Source organism: Amblyomma americanum, chromosome 7 (assembly GCF_052857255.1).
Source record: "Amblyomma americanum isolate KBUSLIRL-KWMA chromosome 7, ASM5285725v1, whole genome shotgun sequence".
Lineage (NCBI taxonomy): Eukaryota > Metazoa > Arthropoda > Arachnida > Ixodida > Ixodidae > Amblyomma > Amblyomma americanum.
In genome coordinates, this window is record NC_135503.1 from 92,962,410 (window position 1) to 92,987,867 (window position 25,458).

At 49.1% G+C, this 25,458-nt stretch overlaps 1 protein-coding gene across 7 annotated transcripts in view; it reads right to left on the reverse strand.

Annotated features, from left to right (window-relative positions):
- LOC144099408 (prestin-like) overlaps positions 1–25,458 on the reverse strand; it is a 166,992-nt gene that overhangs the window by 99,566 nt on the left and 41,968 nt on the right. Inside the window, exon 1 of one of the 7 annotated variants that reach the window (XM_077632679.1) lies at positions 19,726–20,397. The exons of 4 other annotated variants lie outside the window; for them this stretch is intronic. In XM_077632679.1, the coding sequence (XP_077488805.1) occupies positions 19,726–19,810 (85 nt within the window). In that variant the 5' untranslated portion in view covers positions 19,811–20,397. Of the gene's footprint in view, positions 1–13,175; positions 13,372–19,725; positions 20,398–25,458 lie in introns of those variants that run through there. 2 more of the 7 variants (XM_077632681.1, XM_077632680.1) reach the window with 2 other exon arrangements.

Below are 25,458 nucleotides of genomic sequence, written 5' to 3' on the forward strand. Positions count from 1 at the left end.
CATCCCGCCACTTGGCCGTTGTCTGTGAGGTCCCCCTGCCCATCCGGTTGCGGGCAGCCTGCCGTAGGCGCTATACCTGGGCAGGTTGTGATGACGTCACAATTTTCCCACTGGGGTTTGAGCGAAATGCCCACTGTGGCAGGTGGAAGTGCAGTTAATGACTGGTCGCGTGAGGTTGCTCAGCAAAGCAACCTGGGTGGTCTTACAAGCTGCCGGTGGCAGCACCTGCCATTGTAGCCTAGTGCCGCATCGCTTAACCGCTGCACCACTGCGCCAGGAGTGGTTTAAGGACTCCCAGCGATCTATGAATGTTAAGTAGAGAATGACCAGTTCTGCATATATGGGCATTGAACAATTAAGGTCATACCCACAATGCGGAGCTTAAAAGCCAACTACACTACTTCTTGAGAATTCCACGATATTCAAGGATTCAAATCCGTATAGGCTCTAAGTAAAGAACTATAAGTTTCTTTTGAGCTAGCATTTAAAATAGTGGCGTGATCAATGCTTGATTTTTAGGCTTCTTCTCAGAGCACTAAAGAAGTGCGGAGAAGCTCAGCCTGACGTGAAGGACGGTAGTATTTGAAAGTGCCGCTACCGTCAGCCACAGCATGCCGTGCGTCGTTGGATGCTGCCAAACAACGGTCGGCAGGCTGTGCCTTCGGTGGGGTCGGTTTTCTTCCTTCAAAACAAGCGTTTATTCGTTGGAAGTGTACCGGTACCGTAGCCGACGTCACCATGCGCCCCCCGCTTGGCGCTGTGCGCTGCGGAGAAGCTTGAAGGCCGTAGAGATTTTAATCGGCGATTAAGTCACCGTTTCAAACGCTACCCCAAAGGGATTTCGCACGGTTTACCTGCGAGTTTCACGATTCCAATTCTTTTATTTCGTCTATTTCTAAAACCTCTGCAGTTGCTCTTCAAGTCCCACTCCGCCGATCTCTGTCACAAGCCTGCTTGACCTTGAAAACCGAGCCTCGAAGCGAAACCGAAGTGGTAGCGCGCCTAATTCGCATGCGGCCTAACCACGCTGTAGTACATAGTCCGCCATTTATTTTATTGCTCCTTTTCCATGAAATGATAAGCGAGATGAAGTGAAAAGCTGGGGAAGCATATCTACCGAAACCTTTCCTCCTAAAAAGCACCCAGAAGCGAAATAGCATACTGCTCAGAAGATGGCAAAAAGAATTTGAATACGTGCCTTGCAACATTTTCAAGAGTTTCCCGAATTTCTCGGCCGACTTAGCCAGAATTCAATTCGTCCCGTTGCGAAATAAACGAGCTTGCTATCGCGACACCGCCCTGGCGCAGCAGCGTCGGGAACCCTTTCCCCATCAGATAGCCGTCATCTCGCCCACCTCGATCGGCATTCCGGGTTAAGTGACACGAGTGCCGGCGTACGCTTTGCCCTATCTGTTTTTTTATATATTTTTACCTTACCAGTTCTCCGCATAAGAAGAATTGCTGTTCTTGGCGCATGATGGCCTCAGTTGCCTATGTGCGATAAAACCCAACACAACACAACGCAGAATTGCCCACCTCGAAGGCGGCAGCTTCTCTAAATTCAGCGTATTGAAGTTGATGCGTTTTGACGAAATCAATCGGTTTTGGAAACAGCCAGTACTACACCAGAGAGCAGTTGAAATGGCGCTGAAATAATCTTAGTGCGCGAATTTCCGCTGTACAGAAGGGGCCGGAAGCGTTTTATGGCTAGGGCTACAGGAAGCACTCACTAATGAATACTGGGACCCGGCTAGTCCTGAATGCAAGTACATGTTTGCAAGGCTGCTATTTTGATAATGGAAACGGTGCACATACTTACTCTCATGTTCTCGGGGCACAGCAGGAAGGTACTGCTACTCAAGACATCGAAACGATGCACAATGAGCAAAGTTTCCGCGTGGCTCCTGGACACGGGCACACTCCGTACTGTTCCTCTACGCTCTCATCAAAGAAACTTATTCTGAGGGTGTAAAACAAGGGTTTAAGAACTCACGGTTAAAGCTGTGGTTAATTTTGACGAGGATAATAATAATAATAATTGGTTTTTTGGGGAAAGGAAATGGCACAGTATCTGTCTCATATATCGTTAAACACCTTAACCACGCCGTAAGGGCAGGGATAAAGGAGGGAGTAAAAAAAGAAAGGAAGAAGAGGTGCCGTAGTGGAGGGCTCCGGAATAATTTCGACCACCTGGGGATCTTTAACGTGCACTGACATCGCACAGCACACGGGCGCCTTAGCGTCTTTCCACCATAAAAACGCAGCCGCCGCTGTCGGGTTCGAACCCGGGAACTCCGGATCAGTGGCCGAGCGTCGTAACCACTGAGCCACCGCGACGGGTTGACGAGGATAACGATTTAGAATCGAAGAAGTACGTGGACGCGTGACTTAAAGGTTGCCGCAACGTGAGCTGTCCTTCAACCCCCAGCCGGTGACCTACATCAGCTGCCACCTGCATGGCCAGAAGAAAAATGTCCTCTCGTAATGTTACTGGCCGCGAGCAAGCAGCTGGCCTGCCGTTTGCGGGCTCCTGCCAAGTCTGACGTCTAGCGTTTGCCTTGAGTGGCACACGGAGCGTCGGCATCCTTTTCGCTGGCTTCGTGTCATTTTTCAAACCCCCCTCCCCTTCTCTCCCATTACCCAGTCACAGTTATAGCGGCTGTGAAGTGTGGGGCTTTGCACAGCACAGCATTTGCACAGCACAGCACTTGCACAGTGACGCTGACCGACTTCTGCACTGATCTGTCAGAAAGCCGAAGAAAGCGCATGCGCAGTAGGCAGCAGCGGTTACGCCACAAAGATAAAACACTAACTGCGCGCGTCGATACGCTTTCAGTTTGCCATATGTGCGGAAGGCAGGAAGGGCCACCAGGGGACATGGGCATATCTGAACGGGTCGGTCTCAATTCTTCATTTCTGATAACATAACCACTATCAGCAGCAGTAGCAAGCAGCTGAAAGGTATTCACTGTAACAAGAAACCATTCTGCTAGTATGCAGCTGTAATGGTCTTTCGCCAGCAACAGCCACCCTATATACCAGAGTAGATTTTTTAACCGCACCGAAGCCTCAACCATCCTCGATTACGTCGCTTTGATTGCGAAAGTACTACTTCACGGCGTCCAACTCAACCAAGAATTACGTGGCGTCCCTGACCTTGTGGGTGCAGAAATAAGATAAATATTGCCGCGACTGGGTTTCGAACCCGCGGCGGCGCGAACGCATCAGCTTCGCCGGTCACTGCACGAGAGCACTATGCCGCAGCCGATCACGCCTCGTGTTAAACTGCAACACACTCTCGCGTTGTGCATTGCACACCGTCGTCTTCATCAACTTCCATCTGCGTCGCGAACAGATCAGATCAGCTTAACCGCGATCACAATTTATTAACCTAAGTCCAATATCGTCGCCAGACGTGCCGGCGACCCAGCAAAGCAAAACCAAGAGCCAACCAGGCCAAACACATGCTTTCACACGTCTAGTCATGCCCAGGAGTGCTCTGCTGTGCGACTCCCGCGCCGCCCACAGCCGCTTGCAATCTGACGGCCGCGGTACCCCACTAGTGCGGGAAATTCGCTCGCGCATCGAGAGCCTCGCGCAGAGAGGTTGTGCCGTGCGTGCACAGTGGGTGCCCGGTCACTGCGGCATCGCCGGCAACGAAGAAGCTGACGACCTCGCGACCGCTGCACACCAACTACCTGCCAGCGACCTGCCCCTTGCGCTGGAGGACGTGCGTGCGGCCATCCACGACCATCTCCGAAAGCAGCACCCCGACCCACGCATCGCAGGAGGTGAGCGCATCGACAGTATCACCGGCTGTCGCGCACTTACACGGTCGCAACGTGTAATGATCCTCCGCGCGCGCATTGGCTGCGTGTGGCCCGGGGAACGACGGTGACGGATGCAGTGCAGTGGAAACACTAGAATACCTGCTCCTCCACTGTGCCGCGTTCGCCGGTGCTCGTCGCGATATGCTTGCGGCCTATAGGGCGCAGGGCATACTACCAGACTCCCCAGACTCCATCAAGACGCTATTGTGGCCGCAGGGCAGTGCGCGCACTCGTGAGCGAACTTTGTGAGCCTCTGTGCATTCCTCGAACACACGGGCTTGACGTCCCGTCTGTTCTCCGTCAGGTAGTTACACGCCGTGACCGAACGCTCCGCGAGTTCTGCCTTGAACGATTAATAACTGGACGCCCCATTCCAGTTGTAGCCAACACAGTGCTGTGCGCGTGTGTATTAATTTCTCTAAAATAAACTAATCACGCGCACAACGTGGACACATTTCTTATTGCATAAATAGTTTGTATATATTACTTCTCCCCCTATCCTCTCTTCCTGTCCCCTCACCTCTTTCATTTAATTTCTCCATTCTGCCTGCTATCCTTTATTTCCGCTGCCCCAGCTCAGGTGCTTCAGTATCGATGGCAGATGCCGGGGCTAGCAAGAATCTTTTATTTCCCTTTTAATATTATTTTAATAATAAACCACTACCACCACCACCACGTCTAGTGAGATTAACCACGTTAAATCCCTGCCAATTTTTTTGTTTCCTTCCTACTCCTTTGCATAAAAAGACAAAGGATATCCTCCCTTTTTGCAACCACATGCCACGCCAATGTTCACTTTTTTTCCGTTGATCTCATCAGTAGGGTGTCTTCAATTTGCTCTAGTTATAATTTTAGTACCTCCACTTCACGCATGATGTCTTTTTGCTGCTCGTATTCCCGACTGCCACTCTCATTTTCATTGCTACGTGCGCTGTCTTCAGGAACATTCCGACGTTGAAATACCGCATTAAAATAACACAAACACATTTAAATACCAGCGCGAATCGCGTTCGGTGTATACAGCAACTTTCTTGCAAAAAAAAAAATGCGGCGAATTCTAGGCGCGCGTTCAATGACCGAATGTGCATTTGTGAGCGCGATCTTTTTGGCCGTTTGCCGTTTCAAATACAATCTTTAGGTAGGAGGAACAAGTAGGCGTCCGTTCAGAGTTCTTTAAAAGCTCTTCCTGGCGGCAGCATACACGCGCTGTGGCTTCCATCGATATGAGCTTCAGGCGTATTTTCGCGCTGACAGTAAACGAAAACCGAACGAGTCTGCTGGTCTCGTTGTACACCTACGTCCATTTAGGAATCCGCTTTCTCTCTTCGATGCGGGTCACGCATCCCTCGCTCAATGCCTGCCCTTGCGTCAACAGTGCTCGCCGCGCGAGGTATTTTCCGATCGATGCCGATAAAGAAACAATAGTGACAGCTGTTCTGAATTCTGGATGAGATGCCTGTTTTCTGTTCCTTTTTCCGCGGCCACACTTGTTCAAAAAAATTTCTGCGAAGTTAACAGTGCCGCTGCCGGTGACCTCGAAAACAACTGCCGCGTTCGTTCTGCTTTCCAAAGAAAATTTTACCCACAGCCCGGGCCAAAACAGCCTCTGCGATTACGCCTTGTCATTAATGCGTTGGACGAGTGAAGGTGTTTGTGCTTTTGAGTACGCATTTTTGCGCTGTTTGCGATCAAATGAAAAGACTCCACCAAGAACTGTGCGGAGCGCGCTCAGACATTGGCTCAGGACGGGTAGTCGCGGCCGGTGACGTCACGGTCAAGTTCACTTTTAGTCCCTTCGAGCTTATATTGCTTTAGCGGTCGCGTCTGTTGGAAAGTATGAGAGTTTCTTGAGAATGAGAGCTCTTTCCCGAGCTTCCGTTTTTCGCGATATTATTCTATGGTGACGATTCGCAACGATTCACGGATCATAAATGTAGCTAGAAGGTTGGAAACGAACAAAGACTGAGATTCCATTTCAGTCATATCCACATGATTCTTTCAGGGACTCAAGACCAACGCTGCAATTTCAGTAAGCCACGAGGAACAGTTCTGTTAGCTGATATATTGTGTTTGCTTGAGAGGACACTGAGAAGAGACAGAAAACCATGAATATCCAACAACCATGAATATCTGCGTTAGCCTTTATCTCAGGCGTGTCATTAACTTGCCTTTGTTGTATTTTTAAAATCTGAGTATGTTTCTTACCGGGAATACATACAGGAAAAAAAGCAACAATCACAATAAACCATAAAAAGCAAAATAACGTATTTTTAATTTTTCTTATTTTAGTTGTGTTGATTACGGGGCGTTCGATTAATAGTGTGATCGCTTTTAGATAGAAGATAACTTTACAGAAACTTGAAGAAAAGGCAACTACATGCAGCCGGCGACACCAGAATGCATGACCTGGGCTCAGGCATCTATTAAAGGGAGAACTCTAGCCCATCCCAGCTTCATATCCGACTCATGCCACCGCCCCAGTTCTTTTGGCCAGCGCGTCTGTATGGGAGGTACTGTCTTGGCAGTGCTCTCGTTGGGAATGTACCACCAGCATCCCCCCCCCCCCCCAACCCCCTCAATAGATGAAATTACCTGGGGCCCCTGCCGAAAATAATTATTTCCTACGTGCCTGCCTGGATGCGATAGCGCAGCTGAACTTCACACGCTACTGTAGTGCAGCCTTTCCCATGTTATGTGAGTCCCGTGGGCCGACCAGGCGAACGTGATCGAGAATTGTCGAATGAAGCGTATTGCTCAGCACTGTGTAAATAGAATACTTGTATAGTGTACCTCTATTGCCCCTATCCTCTCTTCCTGTCCCCTCACCTCTTTCATTTCATTTCTCTATTCTGTCTGCTATACTTTTATTTCCGCTTCCCCAGCTCAGGTGCTTTCCGTAGCGAAGGCAGATGCTGGGACTAGCAAAAATATTTTCCTTCGTTTTATTATTAACTTAAATAAACCACTACTACTTCCGCTATTGCTCAGATAAATTGAGTTCAGTTCCGGCCAGTGGGCAACAACTGAGAAAGTTCGAAGCTAAGAGCTTTCGCAACGACATAGTTCCCCAACGGACTAAGAGGACAGCGCCATAAACCTCGGGGGAAGTTCCTCAAAGAGCGTAAGAGAAAATGAAATTACACTAGTGTCTGCGCTTCAAGGACGCATACGCCAGATACCAGACGCTGGCACTGCTCGATTGATTGCACAGCGCTCGTCTCTTGTCAAGGGCTGCGAAGCATGGCTGCTGCTTGCAGCACAGCTGACGTCGCGGTGAAACTAGACAAGCGCGTCGTCCTCCGCCCCCCCCCCCCCCCCCCCCGACAACACCCTGTGATGCAACGTGGCAGAAACAGCAGCAAACCGTCAGTCGTGCGCTGTCTCAGGCGACTGTCGTAAAAGCGCACAGGGATAGGCGCCTTTTAGGACTAATCTACTCCTGCAGTACGCTGGCAATAGCAGGCAGTACAACTGGTCAGGCCGGTGGTGCCATTGAAGTGACGCTCTATGGAACAATGCAACAACATTCCGCGAACGCGAAACGGGCGCGATAGGAAGACATTAATTCAGCCCTTGGGGACGTTCGTTGTTTCAAGCGAAAGCAAATATTTCTCACATTAATATATTATGTCCAGGCCTCAATAAAGTCAATCGTTTGCTGTCCAATGAAAAAAGAAGAACAATTAAGAGTTTGTCATATAAACAGCCGAAAGATCGTATAATCCGGTCGTCATTAACAGATGCACATGACGATGGAAATTTAACAGAAAAAAAAACATTGACAATTTTTACAGGGCCAAAAATGTGTCATTCCGGAAATGGCGGTGGACGTTCTACCAAGCTCGCTGTCTTTTCGAACATTATTTATTGCATGTGCCAGTTGGCATAGGAAAAAAATACACACTCTGCGACATTCAGGAGGCTGAACTCCCCTGAAACAACGAAATAACTGGTAGATGTATAGCCCGTTCTTAATAGAAAGCCATGAATTCGGTTCAGTGCAAATCACAACGCACGAAAAACATCTTTCGGGGGGAACATTTTGTCTCCCGAATTGCGGTATCCTACATTGCACGTCACAGTCCCGGTGGAGCCACCCTACATCCTCGTGACCAATGAGCAAACAGCGTCGCCGTGAAAGCGAACAAATCATGCGCAACGTCACAGCTGAGAGCTTTTTGTTACCGGTGGGCCGCATCACTGCGAAAGAATATGGAGAACCGATCACCTACAATGCTGGATAATCGTCGGTGTTTGTTTGCTAATTTCAATAAAATCCCACCCCTTATGTAATACCTTCGGCAAAAGAGGGCCTTTGAGGCAATAAAAAGGAATTGGACTGAACTGTGCAACCATAACCTAAGAAATAGCATCTCTCCCCATGTGGCTCGAATTTTTCCATGCTGCACCTCGATACCCTGCTAAGGGGAGGAACTTTTGCCACTGTAAGAATCATGTTGCACATCACAAAAAAAAACCTCTTCTGGCTAAGAATATACATGAGACCATTTTGCAGCCTTTTCTTTACTCAATTAAAGTGGTGGAGACGCCAAACTTTTGGTTGGCGTGTTCTTTGTTTCAAAAGTAGCGTATTGCCCCAGGACGCGTGATACACGCTGCACAATTCATAAAAGTGCGGTGAATAATTTTTATTGCATTATTCATACTGAGCGATTTCATTTCAGGTTTCTGAGCGCCGGGCTGTGCTGCGACGTCACGATCAGGGAAGAGCAGCAACCCTGGTCAAGTGGGCCTCCAAAGTTGCGACGCACGTATTACTGCGTCGTCTGCCCTCTTACACGTGCTGTGCATAGCAGAGCCTCTCGAAGTCATACGGCGACAAACTTGGTCGGTACTGTGATATGCTGAGAAAAGCCAAGCGAGCGAGGGACGACACCGAGTCCTGAAACCAAGCGGCTCGCTCGGCCGATCTCAATCGCCTTACCGCGTATGCCAAAGCGGTTTCAGCGTTCTATTTCGCTTTGCCACGCCGACGCCGATGCTCGGCGGAAGTCTGCGTCGGTGGCCCGTAGCTGACCCTGGTAACATTACAGCGACACGATGCCTCACTTTTCCTACCGACCAATACCCGTTTCTGTCTTCACTTCGCGCCGCCAGCGCAGCCGCGCTGCGAGACTGCTCAGGGTCCCGTGGCTGCTGATCACGATATCTGCTGCTAGTTTAGCGGACAGTCCATGTATTGGCTAAATGAATGTTCCCAGACAATTGTACAGGATTCAGCATTTACCGCACCGGTATACGTAACTCATCCGGGAATGCGCCCATGACGACGACTGCATTTTGGCGCTACTTTTGTTTACATGTCTGCATCTGTATACAGCCACCGATTGCGCGTTAGTTCGGCATGAATAGCAAACTGCGTTCCACTTAGGCAAAGCAAGCTGATCTCTTTTGAGTCGGTTGCGGGTTTACTTATTTGCGCAGTGCGATAACTTTGCAAGAATCGCCAAAGATGAGATCGCCAGCCTGGGGAATGCTTCATAGCCACGTTGTTGACAACGCGTAGGACTGGCGTTTATGACTCGTTGTAACTGCTTTTTTGCTTTTTCCGATGTGTCCAGTACTTGAATTTAAACTGGTTTATCTAGAGGTACGTTCGGCGCCCATTTGAGATAAACAAAATGGTTTAATTTGTTGCCCTCAAGCGACTCCGACGACTGTATCTGCCTCCGCGGGCGTCTGCAGCATTGGTCGACAGACTGGGTCACACCGCCTAGCAGTGGCGCTTCTCTCTTGATGTAGTTGCGTCCTAAGATGTAAACAATCCTCTATTTAATGTTACTGTTGTCAAAACCGCGCTCGATGACCATATGTATCCGCTAAAACGTGTGAACTCGCTCTCCACAATCGCCGACATCGCACATACGAACCCGACGGACTCGCCAGGCCTATTCGTACTGCAGCCGAGCCGAAGGGTGAACATATGAAATGTAGTCGCTCGTTTCGCTTATTCGTATTATGGAGAAGGTGCAAACAAGAGCGCCATCGTCTCATCGATGTGAAGGGTTCGCTCGGCCGCCGACATAAGGTGTCGGCTGGCGCGTCAGCAACGGCATATACGCCGACCAGCACACCGACTGCTCAGTCGGCGAAGCAGCGCCTCACCGATGTCGCGAGTACGTCACGTTACTGTGTTGTGATGGCACTGCTATTCACTGATATCGTTCCTAGGGCTCTACGTCACCACCTATAGCGTTAGCCATGGGCCTCCATCATGAGAAAGAGCACATAGGGACACATTGGAGCTCAATTAAAAATATATTTTAAACGCATGTCACATCCAATACTTCGCCGTCGGTGACCTTACATAGAGAGGAAGCCCATAACAACCTTACTGCAGCCTCAAAATTTGATGTTCCATCCCCTTTAACAAACGCGTTAGGCTCACATGACGCACCACTGACAGATTACTCTCTTCTCTAAAACAACTTGCGAAGAAAGTAATTTAAGTGAAAATATAACGATTCCTCTAGGCGTAGCGAACTGCAAAGATATTACTGTAGAAACACGCGAGCTGTTAATCATGACTACCCGAGATCTTGCTGGCAAGAGCACGACAACAACGTGACAGCTCGAAAGCCGAAGACGACAAGGTTTGGTTGGTTTATAGTTTACGGGGGCTTAATGTCCCAAAGCGACTCAGGCTACGAGGGACGTCGTACTGAAGGGCTCCGGAAATTTCTAACACCTGGGGTCCTTAAGCGTGAACTGACAGCGCACAGGGCACTGGCCTCTAAAATTTCTTATCCAACGAAATTCGACCGCCGTGGCCGGGATCGAACCCGCGTCTTTCGGGTCAGCAGCCGAGCGCCATGACCACTGAGACACCGCGGCGGCTCGGAGACAACTATACAATGTTTTGTGCTTGGTTTCCTGTCCAACAGGCAAGCGCTGTTGTCAACTCTGCTTCCAAATGCTATATGCCGGCCTGCTATACCATCAGCCATTTTCTCTGAGGCGAAATGCTGGGAAATAACTGGCCATAACTGGCCTTCTGGCTCCACAACCTGACCTCTTGTGAAAATCAAACATGCTAGCATTGGCACATTATGGCCATGCTGTCCTGGCGCTATTAATACTACAATCACCATCATCATCATCATCATCATCATCATCTTCTTCTTCTTCTTCTTCTTCTTCTTCTTCTTCTTCTTCTTCTTCTTCTTCTTCTTCTTCTTCTTCTTCTTCTTCTTCTTATTCTAGTCTACTTCACCATCCTTCACATGGCATTTACTCAGTCTCGAGAAGCCCTATCTCTCGAGCGGACAACATCAAGTTAGTCGCAGCCTGTTGAGAAACACACTGCGAGGAAGAGACAGAGAGAGAGAGAGAAAGACAGAAAGGCAGGGAGGTTAACTAGGCAGCGCCCGGTATGCTACCCTACACGTGGGAAGGGGAACGGAGGGAGAGATAGAAAAGGGAGAGAACAAAGGGATATGATCACTTTTCCACATGTCCGTTGGCCGTTACTTGCAGGGCACACGGGGCACACACTGATAGTTCACAATCTCACACTCAGTTCTGAGTCCTTCAAGAACTTTAAAAGTGCCTTCAAAGCTGTCCTCTGCGATGAAGGCTTACTCCAAGGACCCATAATCTTGGCTTCAGTAAGGGGCCGAGGATCTAAACGGCGGAGTGTTGCAGCCAGGAGTGCACGCTCACGCTGAAACCGAGGGCAGTTACAAAGAAGGTGTTCTATAGTTTCGTCGCACCCACAGATCTCACACGCAGGGGAGTCTGCTATCGCGATTAAGTGGGAGTAGGCATTTGTGAACGCCACTCCCAGCCACAGGCGACACAACAGCGTAGCATCGCAGCGGGAGAGGCCGGACGGAGGACTTAGTCGGAGTAAGGGGTCTAGGCGGTGCAGACGGCATGTGGAGTTGCGATGAAGAATTTTAAAGCAGGGCACGACGTAGATACACAGCGCAAGCTGTCAGTTGAGGTGAAGAAGTTTCTTTTAATTTTTTCTCCCGCGCTTTGCTAGCTGGCGCCTGAATTAACGTGGCTCAGAGGCAGCAGAAAGAACGACCGGACACCTGCGCGCACTCTCGCCCGCAATCTTTCAGCAAGAGCTGCATTGTTCCTCGGTGCAAGCAAGGTTGAAGGTTTAAAGGACGCTGAGCTTAACTCCGTGACATTTTTAGTTACTAGCAAAACTCGATTGTCTGGCGTTTTGTGGTTGTGCTTACGTTCGCTCAGCAGCAATATAAATATGTATGGCTGAGAAATCTATAGCTGAAAATCGTTTCTTTTTCTTCTCCTACCACTCCATTCAAACTCCCGACATTAACGATGACGTCAAGAAACCTGTATACACCGAGATCGCTGGTTAGTAGTAGTTGGCGAGGTTGTCTGGAACTAGATATACGCCAAAATAAAAAAAAGAAGTATTGGAGTCATGCAACTTCCTTCAGATAACAGCCGCCATGGGCGATGCCTGCATGACACTTCTTGACCTTACCAGTATCCCTTCGGCCTTATCAAAGTTCCCTTATCAGTGAAAGTAGCCTCTTCATCTTTAGAACGCGGTGACGAATCGATAAAGACCGCCTTGAAGCTTGAACTGCTTAAAAGCGTCGTAACACGATTTTCACTGCGGCGAGACTCGGCGAGTTATTCTACTCATCAAGGTTCACCGACACCCCAGCGAGCCCCCAGAGTAATTGCCAGGTGCCTTCAGCAGTCTCTTATAGCCCTACCGTTAGTGTCCCTATCAAGGGCCACACTGCATCGCACAGTAGTACGGTTGTCGTCACCGCACTGCCTGCCCTGGACACTCTAAAAACAAATACGCCTATATGGGAGTAAAAAGAGTGTACACTCCATTTATAAAAGTGTGTGCGCTAGAGGACAGATTCCTTCCTTTTTACCCCTTTCTGTTTAGAATGCAGGTATACGAGTAAAGACGAGTCGCCTAGAACGTTCATCGTAACAAAAAGATCATCAACAAGATATCAAAAAACATTATTACCATCAAGAAACTAGAGAGGCATAGCGGACATGAACCGCACTGAAAGCTAGCTTTACACAATGACCACCTGTTCAGGAACAACGCTCTCTTGAGCGGCCGCTTGTGCTGCCTTTTGTTAACTTCAATGCCGGGGTTTTTCGGTGAATGCATAGTAAGACGCGGACGCTGTTTAATTTACAGGAAGTCTCTGATATAACTTTTTCCAAAGAACTAAGCATTAGAAGAAAAAAAAAGAAAGGACACAACAGCATAACTGCCAGGTACCTATGTTCAGTGTATAGATGGCATAGTTGTTCAGTTGGGTGCATAAAATGGAGCGGCGGTCTCGGAACTACGCCTCGTCCACTCACCCATGCCAAGCGCGGCGCCTGGGGCCAGCGGAATAGAGCGCGGCCACCGAAGTCCTCAATTCGCCTCAATGCGGGAGCGCGCACCCGGAGCGTGCGGTCAAAGCGCAGAGTCACCGCTGCCAACTTATTTCGCCGCTGCCGGCGGCACGAGCGGCGTGGAACGGAAGCCCTGGACGCGGGCCCCTCTACCGCCGCTATATTTTCTCGCGCCGTGCTCGAAGGCCAAAGAGCCTCACGCGCGCGCTCCAGCTGCGCCGTCGTGACCGCGTCTCGCGGCTGCTGCGGTCAGTGTGCGGAGGACACACGCTCTTTCTTCCACAATGGGGGTCCACACATGCACCGAGAGAAGGGCGTGTGCAGGGCACCTGTAATCTTCGCGAGGTCTTTGGAGCGGTGGAAGCACTGTACGGCAAACTCCGAAGGCGGATTTTCTTTTCAGAGGTGCATTCGCACCCAGTCGAGTGAGCGAGCGCTCTCCTGCACATTTTGTCGGTGTCCGAGCCACTATAGCCAAGTTCGTGCGAGTCTGAGTCGAAGTACGGTCTGTGGACGTGTATTCGGGACCAGCGCACCTTTTCAAATATGACCTTGTGGGCTGGACTGTGGCAGAAGCCTTGCGACTGGCTAATTCACAGAGGCTGCTGCACATGCAGCACAGTCCGAAATGCGCATGCGCGAAATTAAGTTATAAATAATGAAAAATGTCTACACTCAACCTAAAAACTACTTGCAGCAGAGGGGAAGCTAAGACAGCGTGGCAAAAACTTCCGCAGGTGTGCTGGCCTCACGATTCCGTGTGCCAACAACAACACCTCTCAGCCATCATCTGTCGTTCTTATTTCAACTTCCCGGTAAGAAGTTGTGACGTAAAGTAAGTATACGGTGTGTCTCAGCTCAGTGTCCTACGCCAGTTTATGGGTTTATGGGAGTATAACGTCCCAAAGCGACTCAGGCTGTAATGGACGCCACAGTGAAGAGCTCCGGAAACTTCGACCAACGGGCGTTACTCGGGTAAGCTCGGGTAGTAGCTCGGGTTGGTAGGCTACGGTACAAGATAGTACGTGCGCAGGGTGAACGTACGTACGGTGACAAGATTCTTGGTCGGTGTTGGCAGGTAAGCTCAAGTAAGTTTGGAGGAGTGCAGCACCAGCTGCGCGAGACGTTGCTCGGGAAGAGCAACGTAAGTCGCACAATCCCTACCGGCGGCTGTGATAGAAACACCCACCTGCCAGTGCAGTGGCGCATCCATTAACCTTTGCGTCACTGCGCTAGTAGGAGTATCAGGACTCGCCGCCGTCTACGAGTGTTAAGTGGAAAATGACCAATTCTGAATATATGGGCATTAACTCACTAAAGATATAATGTCATACCACTAAAGCGAAGCGTAAGTATCCCCTCTAATTGAAGAATGAACACCTGTTTTTGCAGGTCTAATCGGCTTAACTATGCTAAACCCATACTATTTTTTTTTTCTTCAGCGGCAGCAGCAATAGTCCTTCCTCGGCTATGAAACATCTGTGTGGCGCAACCTGATTGTAACGCTTCTTGGACCCCTTTCTGTACTGCTAAGGCTGCTACCGGTTTCACGCCAACTCTTTTGTTTACCACTGCGTGGCAATCCGCACTGTTCATTACAGCCTCCTAGTGTAATTTAGGCAACCGTCGCGGAAAGCGTGCTCCCGCAAAGGTTCGTGCGAACCTTGTGGAAAAGTTCCGCGACTACATCCAGTGTGGCGGCGCGAATGCACCAAGCAGCGGTGAAATGCGAACACTGTTTGCGTGAAACTCGATGCCGCCTTCCATCCTTCCGGTATTGCTTTTCCTTTCAAATCCGGCATTCCTGCGCTCTATCTCGTTTTGTTATTTCTGGTGTAGTGGCGTATGTTCCGGCTGAGAATACCGGCGGTTGCTCTTTCGATTGCACGGCCGTGAGTGCGCGCTTTGACGGCTGCTCTTGCTCGCACTGAAAGCGTAAATTCGGTGGACTGAGATGATGCCTCGGCGTGAAATTAAGGTAATTCACTTATTCGCCTCTCTCGCTCTCTTTCTTCGTGAGCGCAACATGAGCGCCTGAGAGCACTGCCAAGAGGGAACAACTTATTCGTCTAAACAATAGAGATGAAAGCAAAATGAGAACTGCTGCTGTGTGTATGTCGTCCGGTGTGGAAAAGGCAGATGCGGCCCATAAGGCGGCGGGGAAATACTGCGGTGCAATGCGAAAATGATCCCTTTGTGATCACACGAGAACAGCACTGCGGTGAGATATCTACTTTCGAACTTATCCGGTCGTTATTATACCTCTGCCCTGCTTTGTTCGACATTCTTAGCTTTCGCAGTACAGGCGCCTTCGCGAGCGAATCAAAACCGGCTCTATACATGGTTGCCCACTCAGTGTCTGCATGTGCTGGAGTGCACAACGATATTAGATTGTCGTGAGTTATCAGCGGTTGTTTGCCCTTAGGAGCCCAGGTGTTTTTACTGAAGGACTCTTAGCAGCAGAGCCCCGACGCCTGTGCTTGCTTTGTATCCTTCTTTATGCAGAGAAGGTACAGCATGCGTTGCGTCGAATAGTGCGCGACATTCGTGGCGCGGTTGGCCTCCACACAGGCTTGTCATTATACGCTGACTGTCTCCTTGCTTATGCGAAAACAAAGGCTCAATAGCAGTGACCAACAAAGATAACACTGGCGGATAGTGGTCTAAATATAACGAGTTCTAACCTTCGCCTTGCCGCAGATAAATTCTAGGGATATGGGACACTGGACGGCGCGAGCTTACAACGCATACGTAAAGAGGCCTAAGTGCCTTGCTGCATTCTAGATGCTAATTGATGTAGTTCTCAAGAGCAAAGATAACTCTGCAAAAAGGGAATTTTACAAAACACGACAAGCTCGTCTCCCAAAACAAAAATATGTCAGCAAAAGCACTGCACTAGCCTAGTGTCGCTCGGAGCTTCGGAAGCGTTGTCAGCCAGCCAATGTCGTGTCGTTGCAAACGTCACACTCTTAAGCATTATTTATTTATTCACCCAAAAACCTACCCACGACACTAAGGAAATTAATTAGGTCCGTATTTTAATACGTCGCAAACGTATTTATCGGAAATAACAACGCCGTCAAACAGTACTCATACTCGAAGGCTGAAAAAATGCACTCACGACAAAGCTACCTACCCGTTGCGCTAGGTTTATCAAGGGCTAATACACGTTAGAGCCTGTGACACACACACACACACACACACACACACACACACACACACACACACACACACACACACACACACACACACACACACACACACACACACACACACACACACACACACACACACACACACACACACACACACACACACACACACACACACACACACACACACACACACACACACACACACACACACACACACACACACACACACACACACACACACACACACACACACACACACACACACACACACACACACACACACACACACACACACACACACACACACACACACACACACACACACACACACACACACACACACACACACACACACACACACACACACACACACACACACACACACACACACACACACACACACACACACACACACACACACACACACACACACACACACACACACACACACACACACACACACACACACACACACACACACACACACACACACACACACACACACACACACACACACACACACACACACACACACACACACACACACACACACACACACACACACACACACACACACACACACACACACACACACACACACACACACACACACACACACACACACACACACACACACACACACACACACACACACACACACACACACACACACACACACACACACACACACACACACACACACACACACACACACACACAAAAACAGTGGCACTCCATTTTTCAAGCAGATGCACTTCGCTGCACAGTTATGACCGGAATGTCAGTAGTAGTGCACGCACAATATATGAACATTCAAGAGGATCGGCGCACAGAAAAGGTACGATGGAGCACCACAGCGAATGGCGACTAGAATGTGTTCAATGTACCGTCTTTACCATAGGTAACCGAGCAACGATGGTTTGTTTCATAGCCGCGTAGCGAAGCACTTAGGCAGCCTTTAAGCTCTGAATCTGTGTAAAGTGAGGCGAGCCCTTGCCCTCACGTTTGGACACCTTTCGGTGTTTGGGGGTGCCGTAAAAAAAGGCTCCGTTATACGGTTGAGAAGCAAAAAGTTGTTGCTCGTTTACTTTTGGCAAAAGGAGTACGTACTTACATTACTTTCCCGTTTGCCTTGCAACTAACTGAAACAAGTTCAGAAACGTGACGCGCAACGGTGGAGAAAGACTGTGAAACTGCGGAAACTTTCCAACAGTTGGAATTATGTGCGCGGGCGGGACGCTGACGGTGCGCTGACGCCTGCAGTCTGCGCAGCGTTTCAGGCCGAAACTTCCACCGAGCCCGGAGCGGCCGTTGCACAAGCATGCACGGGGGACGTGAACAACAAGCTCAGTTACCCCGGCCTGGACGCGAAAACGGTGTAAACCGATCTCGAGCGTGAATCAACGAACGCGAAACTAGATGCCTCTGGAGGTTCGCCAAGGCCACGTGCTTTATCACCGAGGGAATGCGACCAGTGAAATGCAGCTGAGAAAACAGCGCGAATATTCTAAACAGCAGAGAGCAGAATGTAAAGTCTATGGATGAAATATAGACAGTTATATTCTCTGCAGACCTGAGTTAAATGATGACTGGACGTTTCCATGGGCGTACGAAAAAAAAACGTTTGCAGCTGTAGGTCCAAGAGTCCTTCTCAGTGACCTTCCTCTAAGCACATTGCAGAGGGTCTCTGTGTGTTCAAAATATGCAGCAATGTTTATGAATGACGCTTATTTAGCTAACTATACATAAAGAGAAGGGCAGATATTTGAAGAAAAAAAATACAAATAATCTAATGTTGAAGCGCGAGAACCTTGGCAGTTACCTGGAAAATAGACTGTGTTGAAGGCACCACGATATCAAACTGTGATGGTTCAAAGCGTTAGAAATTGCTCACAGAGGGAGTTTCCCAAATGTTTCCACTTTGATAGCGATCGCTCACTCTTAGGCCACTATTGCGTGAGAATGCGCACAATAATCGTCAGAAGGCAGCTGCATCTGTCGCCTCCTAACAATCAACTCCGCTGCCCAGGATGAAAAACTGCTCCAACTTTGTTTCAATACGAAGGTCGACACACAACTCTCAACAGCCCGGCACATCACACGAAACAAAAGTTTTTGAATGAACTGAATGAGAATTTCTCTATCAGGTCGAAACTGTAAGCCGACTGTTGCGCACCGTGAACTTGACCTGTTGGAGGACCGCCCTCAAGAAGGCCGACCACTTCGGCGTAATAACAAGCTTGCGGACTCAGATGTTAGTGATCAGGCATTAAATGAACAAATAAAATATATATATAGATGCAAATAGTGGGAGTATTAATTTATGGAGATACATAACTGAGACCATTGCAACTGGAAATGAAGAAGTATGAACGCTATGCCGCAGAGAGCTGGGTTGAAACTGAATGGCTACCCTATAAAACAGGGTGAAAATGAAAGAATGAACCGTTTTAGGTTCCCGCGAAATTCCATCGCGTTTAATAGAGATGAGGCACGCGCGCACGCATGATACTGAGCCGCTCACGTTATTCTACACTACAACTGAAGATGTCATTGTTTTCTTTTTTTTTATAACATTGAGAGAAGGACAGGGACGGCATTCGCGCTGCGCTGGGTGTAGCGCAGAGTCAAAACTGACGTTCCAGGAAGAAAATCAGCCTCAAGCGATTCTTCCTAAAGTATTTTACCCTAGCATCTATACTCCCCCAGTGTTGGATCCATCACCACGCATTTGTGATTATGACTATGAAATAACTGACGCCGCAGCGCTAACATAGGTAATATTCAGTTCAACGCGTCGTCTAAAACGTGGACCAGTCGCCATGCTTTTCTTAATCCAAATCATGGACTACGCTGATATTGGTGCTATGAACTGTCTTTCCTTATGTGAGTGTCGAAGCCACCTAAAAGCGATCGATACTGCTCTTCGTGTCGCAAGGCGATCAGGGAGGTGCTTTCGTAAGTGTGCTTCACGACAAAAGGTCTCCACTGGCATAGCATTTAAAATGGAAAACACGGATACTCGACTAAATTTTACATAAAGATGGCTGCTTGGACATGTTGACCTCACGCTCCGCCACCGATAAAATAAATAAAAAAACTTCAACGAAGAGAATTCAGATTGTACTATATGATATTTGAAGCGTTAAGTTTAGAGAGAATGAAGTGAAAAAAAAATTGCATGAAGATCACATAACTGATGCGACAGTTTGCGAAAGCAGTCTCATTTACCATCCAAGGTTACTTCCGCACTTTCACTCTTATGAATCCTTTTACTGTAAGTCGAGGCTTCAAAATTCAAAATAAGCCGAGACAAATGAAAAAGCACTAGCTCAGTGGCAAACCTCAGCCAGACTTACTCTTGGGCGCGGGCTGCTCCGTTTCCAAGACGGCGGGTTTTGCATCGCCATCGCCAACCGGGACTTGGACGTCCGGAGTGCGCATGCTAGTATCCAGAGTGGGGGCCCAGAGTCGAGACGCCGCGGAAACCGAAGTGCCGCAGAGCGGCGGCTTGCTCGGAGGGAGTTCACAGCACAGCCGCACCAGCACACAGTCCCAAGAACCGAAAAATAAGCACGCGGATGTTGCGGGACCGTGGCAACAACCACCGAGTCGAAGGAACAGCTGGGTCGTCAGGGAACACGCCGCGAGACGAAGCCAAGCGCCGGGCTAACAAAGTACCAGGATATCGAGAGGTCGACTAATGCCTGGGCATGCGTGTATGGGTACGTTCATGCACGATAACCGGAACTAACACTGATAGCCCGCACAAATCGCAAGAGAAAAACTCTCCAGAAAGAGAAAGTGCTAAAGAAGAGCCGGCGATCCGAAAAACAAGCGTTGTTCAAGCACAGGACGGGGCCAGCTGCAGCACGTGGTCGGCTCTCGTCCGGTCCGGGCGCGTACGCGTGAGTGAGTAAGCCCGATTCGATCTGGAGAGCGCGCGGCACTCGCGCTAGTACAAGGCGAGACTTCTTCCCAGGTCTTGCATCGCGCTGATGGTTGAAGTGAAGGGGAGGGCCACTCGCTCGCGGCTATAAGCGGCGTGTATACGCGAAGGCACGTCGCCGAGTCGGCCTACGCTGTCCGCGACGGTAGAGAGAGAGGAGGAGGAAACAGAGAGGGCTCGACGTCATTAACCGGCGAAAAGAGATATCAGCGCATCCCGCAGTGCGCGCGGGACGCGGAAGACAGCCGCCGCCGCCGCCGCCATGTGCGCGTACGCGGGTTCGCTCGGTTCGCGATGCTCGTTGAGAGTGTGACGTGGTGCGTGGGTTCTTACTAGCCCGGGGCGATGTACGGAGAGAGAGGGCGCTGGCGGCATTCGAGCCAGCCAGTTACGCGGGACGATCTCCTGCTCTGTGTTTTGCATAATCGGTGGCATTCGTGATTGGCCTAATGCAGTGCACGAGTCTGTTCTGTCCAGTGTAACTATTTGTCCGCGCGAGGAGCTAAACAAATCTTTCTGCCACCGTGTGGTTGCTCCTCAATGCCGGTTACGCGCTCAATAAAGTGCGTTTCTCCGGAGACCGTGCATGGGACCACGACGCGACTGACTTGTGCGCGACAAAGTAATGACCTCCCTGATTCTGTAAGATTACGACGGGTGACGACAATTACGCCGCCGAGCGGAGGGCATGCCGTCGATTAGCGGGGAAGCGCAAGGCATCGGACGCTGCATTATCCGACGAACGGCGGCAGCTGATCATCATGTGGGACACCAAGAGAGCGCCATTAAAGGGTCTTCTGCCCTGTTCGCCAGCCGAACACCTGTCCGTGGTCGCAACGGCCCTCTGCCCCGGGCGCTTGTCGCGTCAACCGGTTGTTGGGAGGTGATCTGCGATCATTAGAGATAACCAGGGGGAGAGGGACGGCTGCGATTGATTGCGGCGTGGCGCCGACTGACGCGTCCTTGCCTCAGGCAGGATGTACCCTCTACGGGGCCTTGCTCTTGACCTAAACAAAATCCCAGCGCGTTATCGCGGCCCGAACCGGAATTGCAGCGCCGATACGACTGCGGTATTACGGGACGACGGCTTCGCGGTCTGGGAATAAGAAGAAAACGGACTGGGCACGGCGTGGCGGGGACCGGGCAATGTGGCGGAGGGTTAGGACGGCCACGAAACGCTTTCGGCAGTCGGCGCGCACTTTCAAAGTCATTAAAGAACGTAAACGCAGGTTAAAAGAACTTGTTACTGAGCATGTCGGGGATCATTTTATGGCAAGAGAAAAAAAAAGTAACAGCAAAGACGAATGGGACACTTTGTCTCTGCTGAGCGAGTCGGTTTTCCTGCCATTGTGGGCACATCATAAAATGAGGAATAGTATTACTTAAGTGACGTCATTTTTCGAAACCCTCCTTAGCGTTCACTGTGAAGTGAAAGTCGACCCTTTCTCTGAGGAGGCGAAATTCTAGAGGCCCGTGTACTGTGCGATGTCAGTGCACGTTTAAGTTCCCCATGTGGTCGAAATTTCGGGAGCCCTTCACTACGGCGTCTCTCATAGCCTGAGTCGCTTCGGGACGTTAAACCCCCATAAACAAAACTTTCTCTGAGATGTGCGGTACTGTATATTAGGCCACGATATTTGCAGCTGCGCAGTACGCCTTCTTCTCTTGTCTGATTCTCTGTACACTCCGGAGTCCGTTTTCGCGCAGTACAAAAAGGTTTATTTAATTATCATCGACCACAGAACATGTACTAAAGTACTTTCTGAGCCAGCAGCGAAATAATAGCTTCAGGTGTGATAAGTATTTCGAACGTGGGCGAAGTATACAACACGTGTAAAAGAGGGTACCAAACCATGCGGCAAATCAACGATTAAAAGAACGAAAAACAAGAGAAAAAGGACTTCTCCGGGCTCTACCTATATATACTAATCGGCAACTTTGGCGCCCATGCTTTTATCAAGGAATTAGTAGAGGCGAGCGGTCCAAGCTGCGCGGTAAAAGCATGTAAAACTACCACGTCACAAGAACGCCAACCTCGAAATGAGTGCGCTGACAATGATTCAGTAACAAACAGGCTACCTTGACCCGTTAGAATTGACAAAACCGGCGGTCATGACGTTGATGATGTGCTGTGAATCACTCCCGGAAGGTCACTTTATAAACAGAGCGAGGACACGAAGCGGCGATTTAGCTGATGTCAACAAAGATATATAAAGAAATATCTGTGGTGACATAACCGTTGAAAAATGATGTTAGATTGGCAGGGCGCGGGGGAGAATAAGCGTTGCCAACAGTGCTTGCAGATTTCGCGTGGGCTCTTTGCTGGATCCAAGAAGATGCCAACATATATGAAAGATAGTAAAAAGAACGCTTGAAAAATCCAAACAAAAGCGCACAAGCCCCATATTTCTGCGGATTATTCCACACGAAGCAGAAACCCGAGCTTTTTATGCATCTTACAGAAAGTATGGTGCCGCGAATAGTTGCTCTCGTTTGAACTGCAGCAACAAGCCACTTTTTTTTTTAGTGTTCCCAGTCCAGAAGCCTGTCAAGCTCGTCTGAGCTTTTACTCCAGGCGTGTTTAGCTTCTTTCGCTGGAAATGTCGATAAGCACAATGAATTGATTAAGTGTTTAATTCACTGACTAACTGATTGATTGATCTATCGATTGATTGCTTGATATATTGATGGATTGAACAACTGATTGATTGACTGACTAAATGATTTATAACATGAACCGACCTGAACCAACTTTTAAAGCAGAACTAGCTTGGGCGCTGCACTGGCACACCACGCACGTTATTTAGTAACACCTTGCTGAGTGTCTGTTAACACTAAGTTTGCAAAAAGGACTGCTTTGTGCGCATAAGCACACTACTGTCTAGTACCGCGTAACGCCATATGGGGAAAAAAACTATAGTTTCAGCGGAAACACCAACAGGTTGGCCGCGCGAAGGTCTGTAGCGTACCACGCACATGTGTGCTTTTGTGCAGCGATATTAAACAGCAATTGTGCTAACCTGTTTCGCTTTGTTTTAATCATTTCCAACCTCTTGAATGATGCCTCTCGTTCGAATTTTAACCTCTCTCTTCTTATATGCTTCCGTGTGGTTAGCAAACATCACTTGTTAGTCAGAGCTGCTGTTGCGTTTTCTCAGCATACCCTCTCACCAACTATTCCAGCCGCAAAATTCCAGTGGTATTACAGCACAAAAAGCTCCATTTCTGCGTATTTCCCGGCTGTTAAGTCGAATTCCTCCTACGTTGCTCTCATAAGCGACGCAGCTGCTGCAAGCATAGGGTGCTACGTCACGTATGCGTAGGCAAGAGCAGTACGGGACGAGACTTAAGCGGGAGATGTTTAACAACTACGGCACAACATTTCCCTGTTCTTCGATCACCTGTCAACGCTCTCGCAACATGTGTCTGCCCTCGTCGAGATACATCCTCGTCAAGTCACGTAGATATTAACACGTGACCAAAAAACATACTACTTTACTACGATTATGACTTTCTGGCTCGGTGCCTGCAAGGTTGTTGGGAGAAGGAAAGGGTCCAGTGACGTCACTGCGACCGGGCAAATGGTGGCGCCAACCAAACGGCCTTCAGGTCACCTTGCCTGTCCCTCGCATCGCGCCTCTGGGGCTTCCCTCTTGCATTTATTCTTCATACTCTCAGACAACCCGCCTGCATTTCCCAATATCGAAACCGCTCTTTTGAACGCGTTCAGAAGCTAGAGGGCGCGTGCCGCTCGACCAAGGTCGGAAAGAGCATCGCAGTCCAGTGGACGGCGCCGGCGATTTCTGCACACAACACGGACGCGAAATACGCCTCACATTAAATACGCCGAGCGTAAACATTTTTACTAACAGATATTAGATACTTTACCCCATGCACGGCTGAAGTCGGCGTTAACATTTGACCCTACGGATACAAGACTACATTTTTTTCTTTTCTACTCACCTCTACGCTTTTCGCAGCTTGAATACATTGGTTCGAATGAATACCGAATTCTATTTCAAGCGGGCGCGCGTGCAGGAATACCAATACGTATTTTTCTGCTCACGCGTTGCGTAGCATCCTCGGACGTGACCGGGTTGTGCATTCAAGCCAATCGCTGGCGCTGCGTTCGCGATGGTACAAAGCCAAGGAAATACACGCGCGAGCCACTTGCATGCCTGCCAGAATGCCAGCCCGGAAAAAAAAAGGAGGTTTTATAGCGCATCTGTGAGCTCAAGAGATGTCCAGCTCTCTCGTGCAAATATTTTGAAAATTAATAATTGTAAGACACTGTTATGGATATATTGAAGGTAATGGTCCATTATTCTGATATGTAGCAAAATCTTCATTTTACAGTGTTTCCGTCGATCGCATCGAACACTTAAGACTGTCTTAGAAAACCAATAGGGAACGCTTTTGACGTCAGGAAAAACGTAAAAAGAAAAAAAGATGCAAGATTGCCATCGTGTGATCGGCGGATATATTGGTTGTTACAGTGAAATCTGACATTATATGAAAAAAAATTGCGTTCTAAACGGTTCCCGCTCAAAAATGCTTTTGTCCAGAATTGCTGGGCATAACAAAGGCCGGAATGTAATTTCTGAATTTGTCCATTGCTCGAAACTCGCGTGCAGAACGGATCGCTCCCTGAAGAGTAAACGCTGCTTCCCCACACCATCTTTGAACAACAACAAAGTACAGCAAAAAAACAAAAAAATTCAAATACATTCAAAATTGCGATGTGATCACAAGAAGTTGGAAGCTGCGCAAAACACGAGGACGAAGAATGGGATGTGATAAAAATTCATTTCGTCCATCCTCGTCCATCCTCCTCACTGTTTTTTTAAAGCTGCTCCAATAAGATAACTACATTCATCGTATACCTTGGATGCGCCGCTTCCCGAATTAGCGCGGGAAAATAGGCACATCCACTTTTCCGGAACCTAATCAGCCCTAGGTAAGACCGCTAGTGAACTACGATATTATTTAGAGCCCGTTGTACTTTCCTGCGAGCAGGTATTTATTGTTTAGGCAACTTGTGAGCACCGTGCATTGCTGACGTTTTCAATGAACCCGCAGTGGACGCTCAGTGGCTTTGGCGTTCGGCTGCTTATCCCAAGGTTGCGGGTTCGATCTTGGCTGC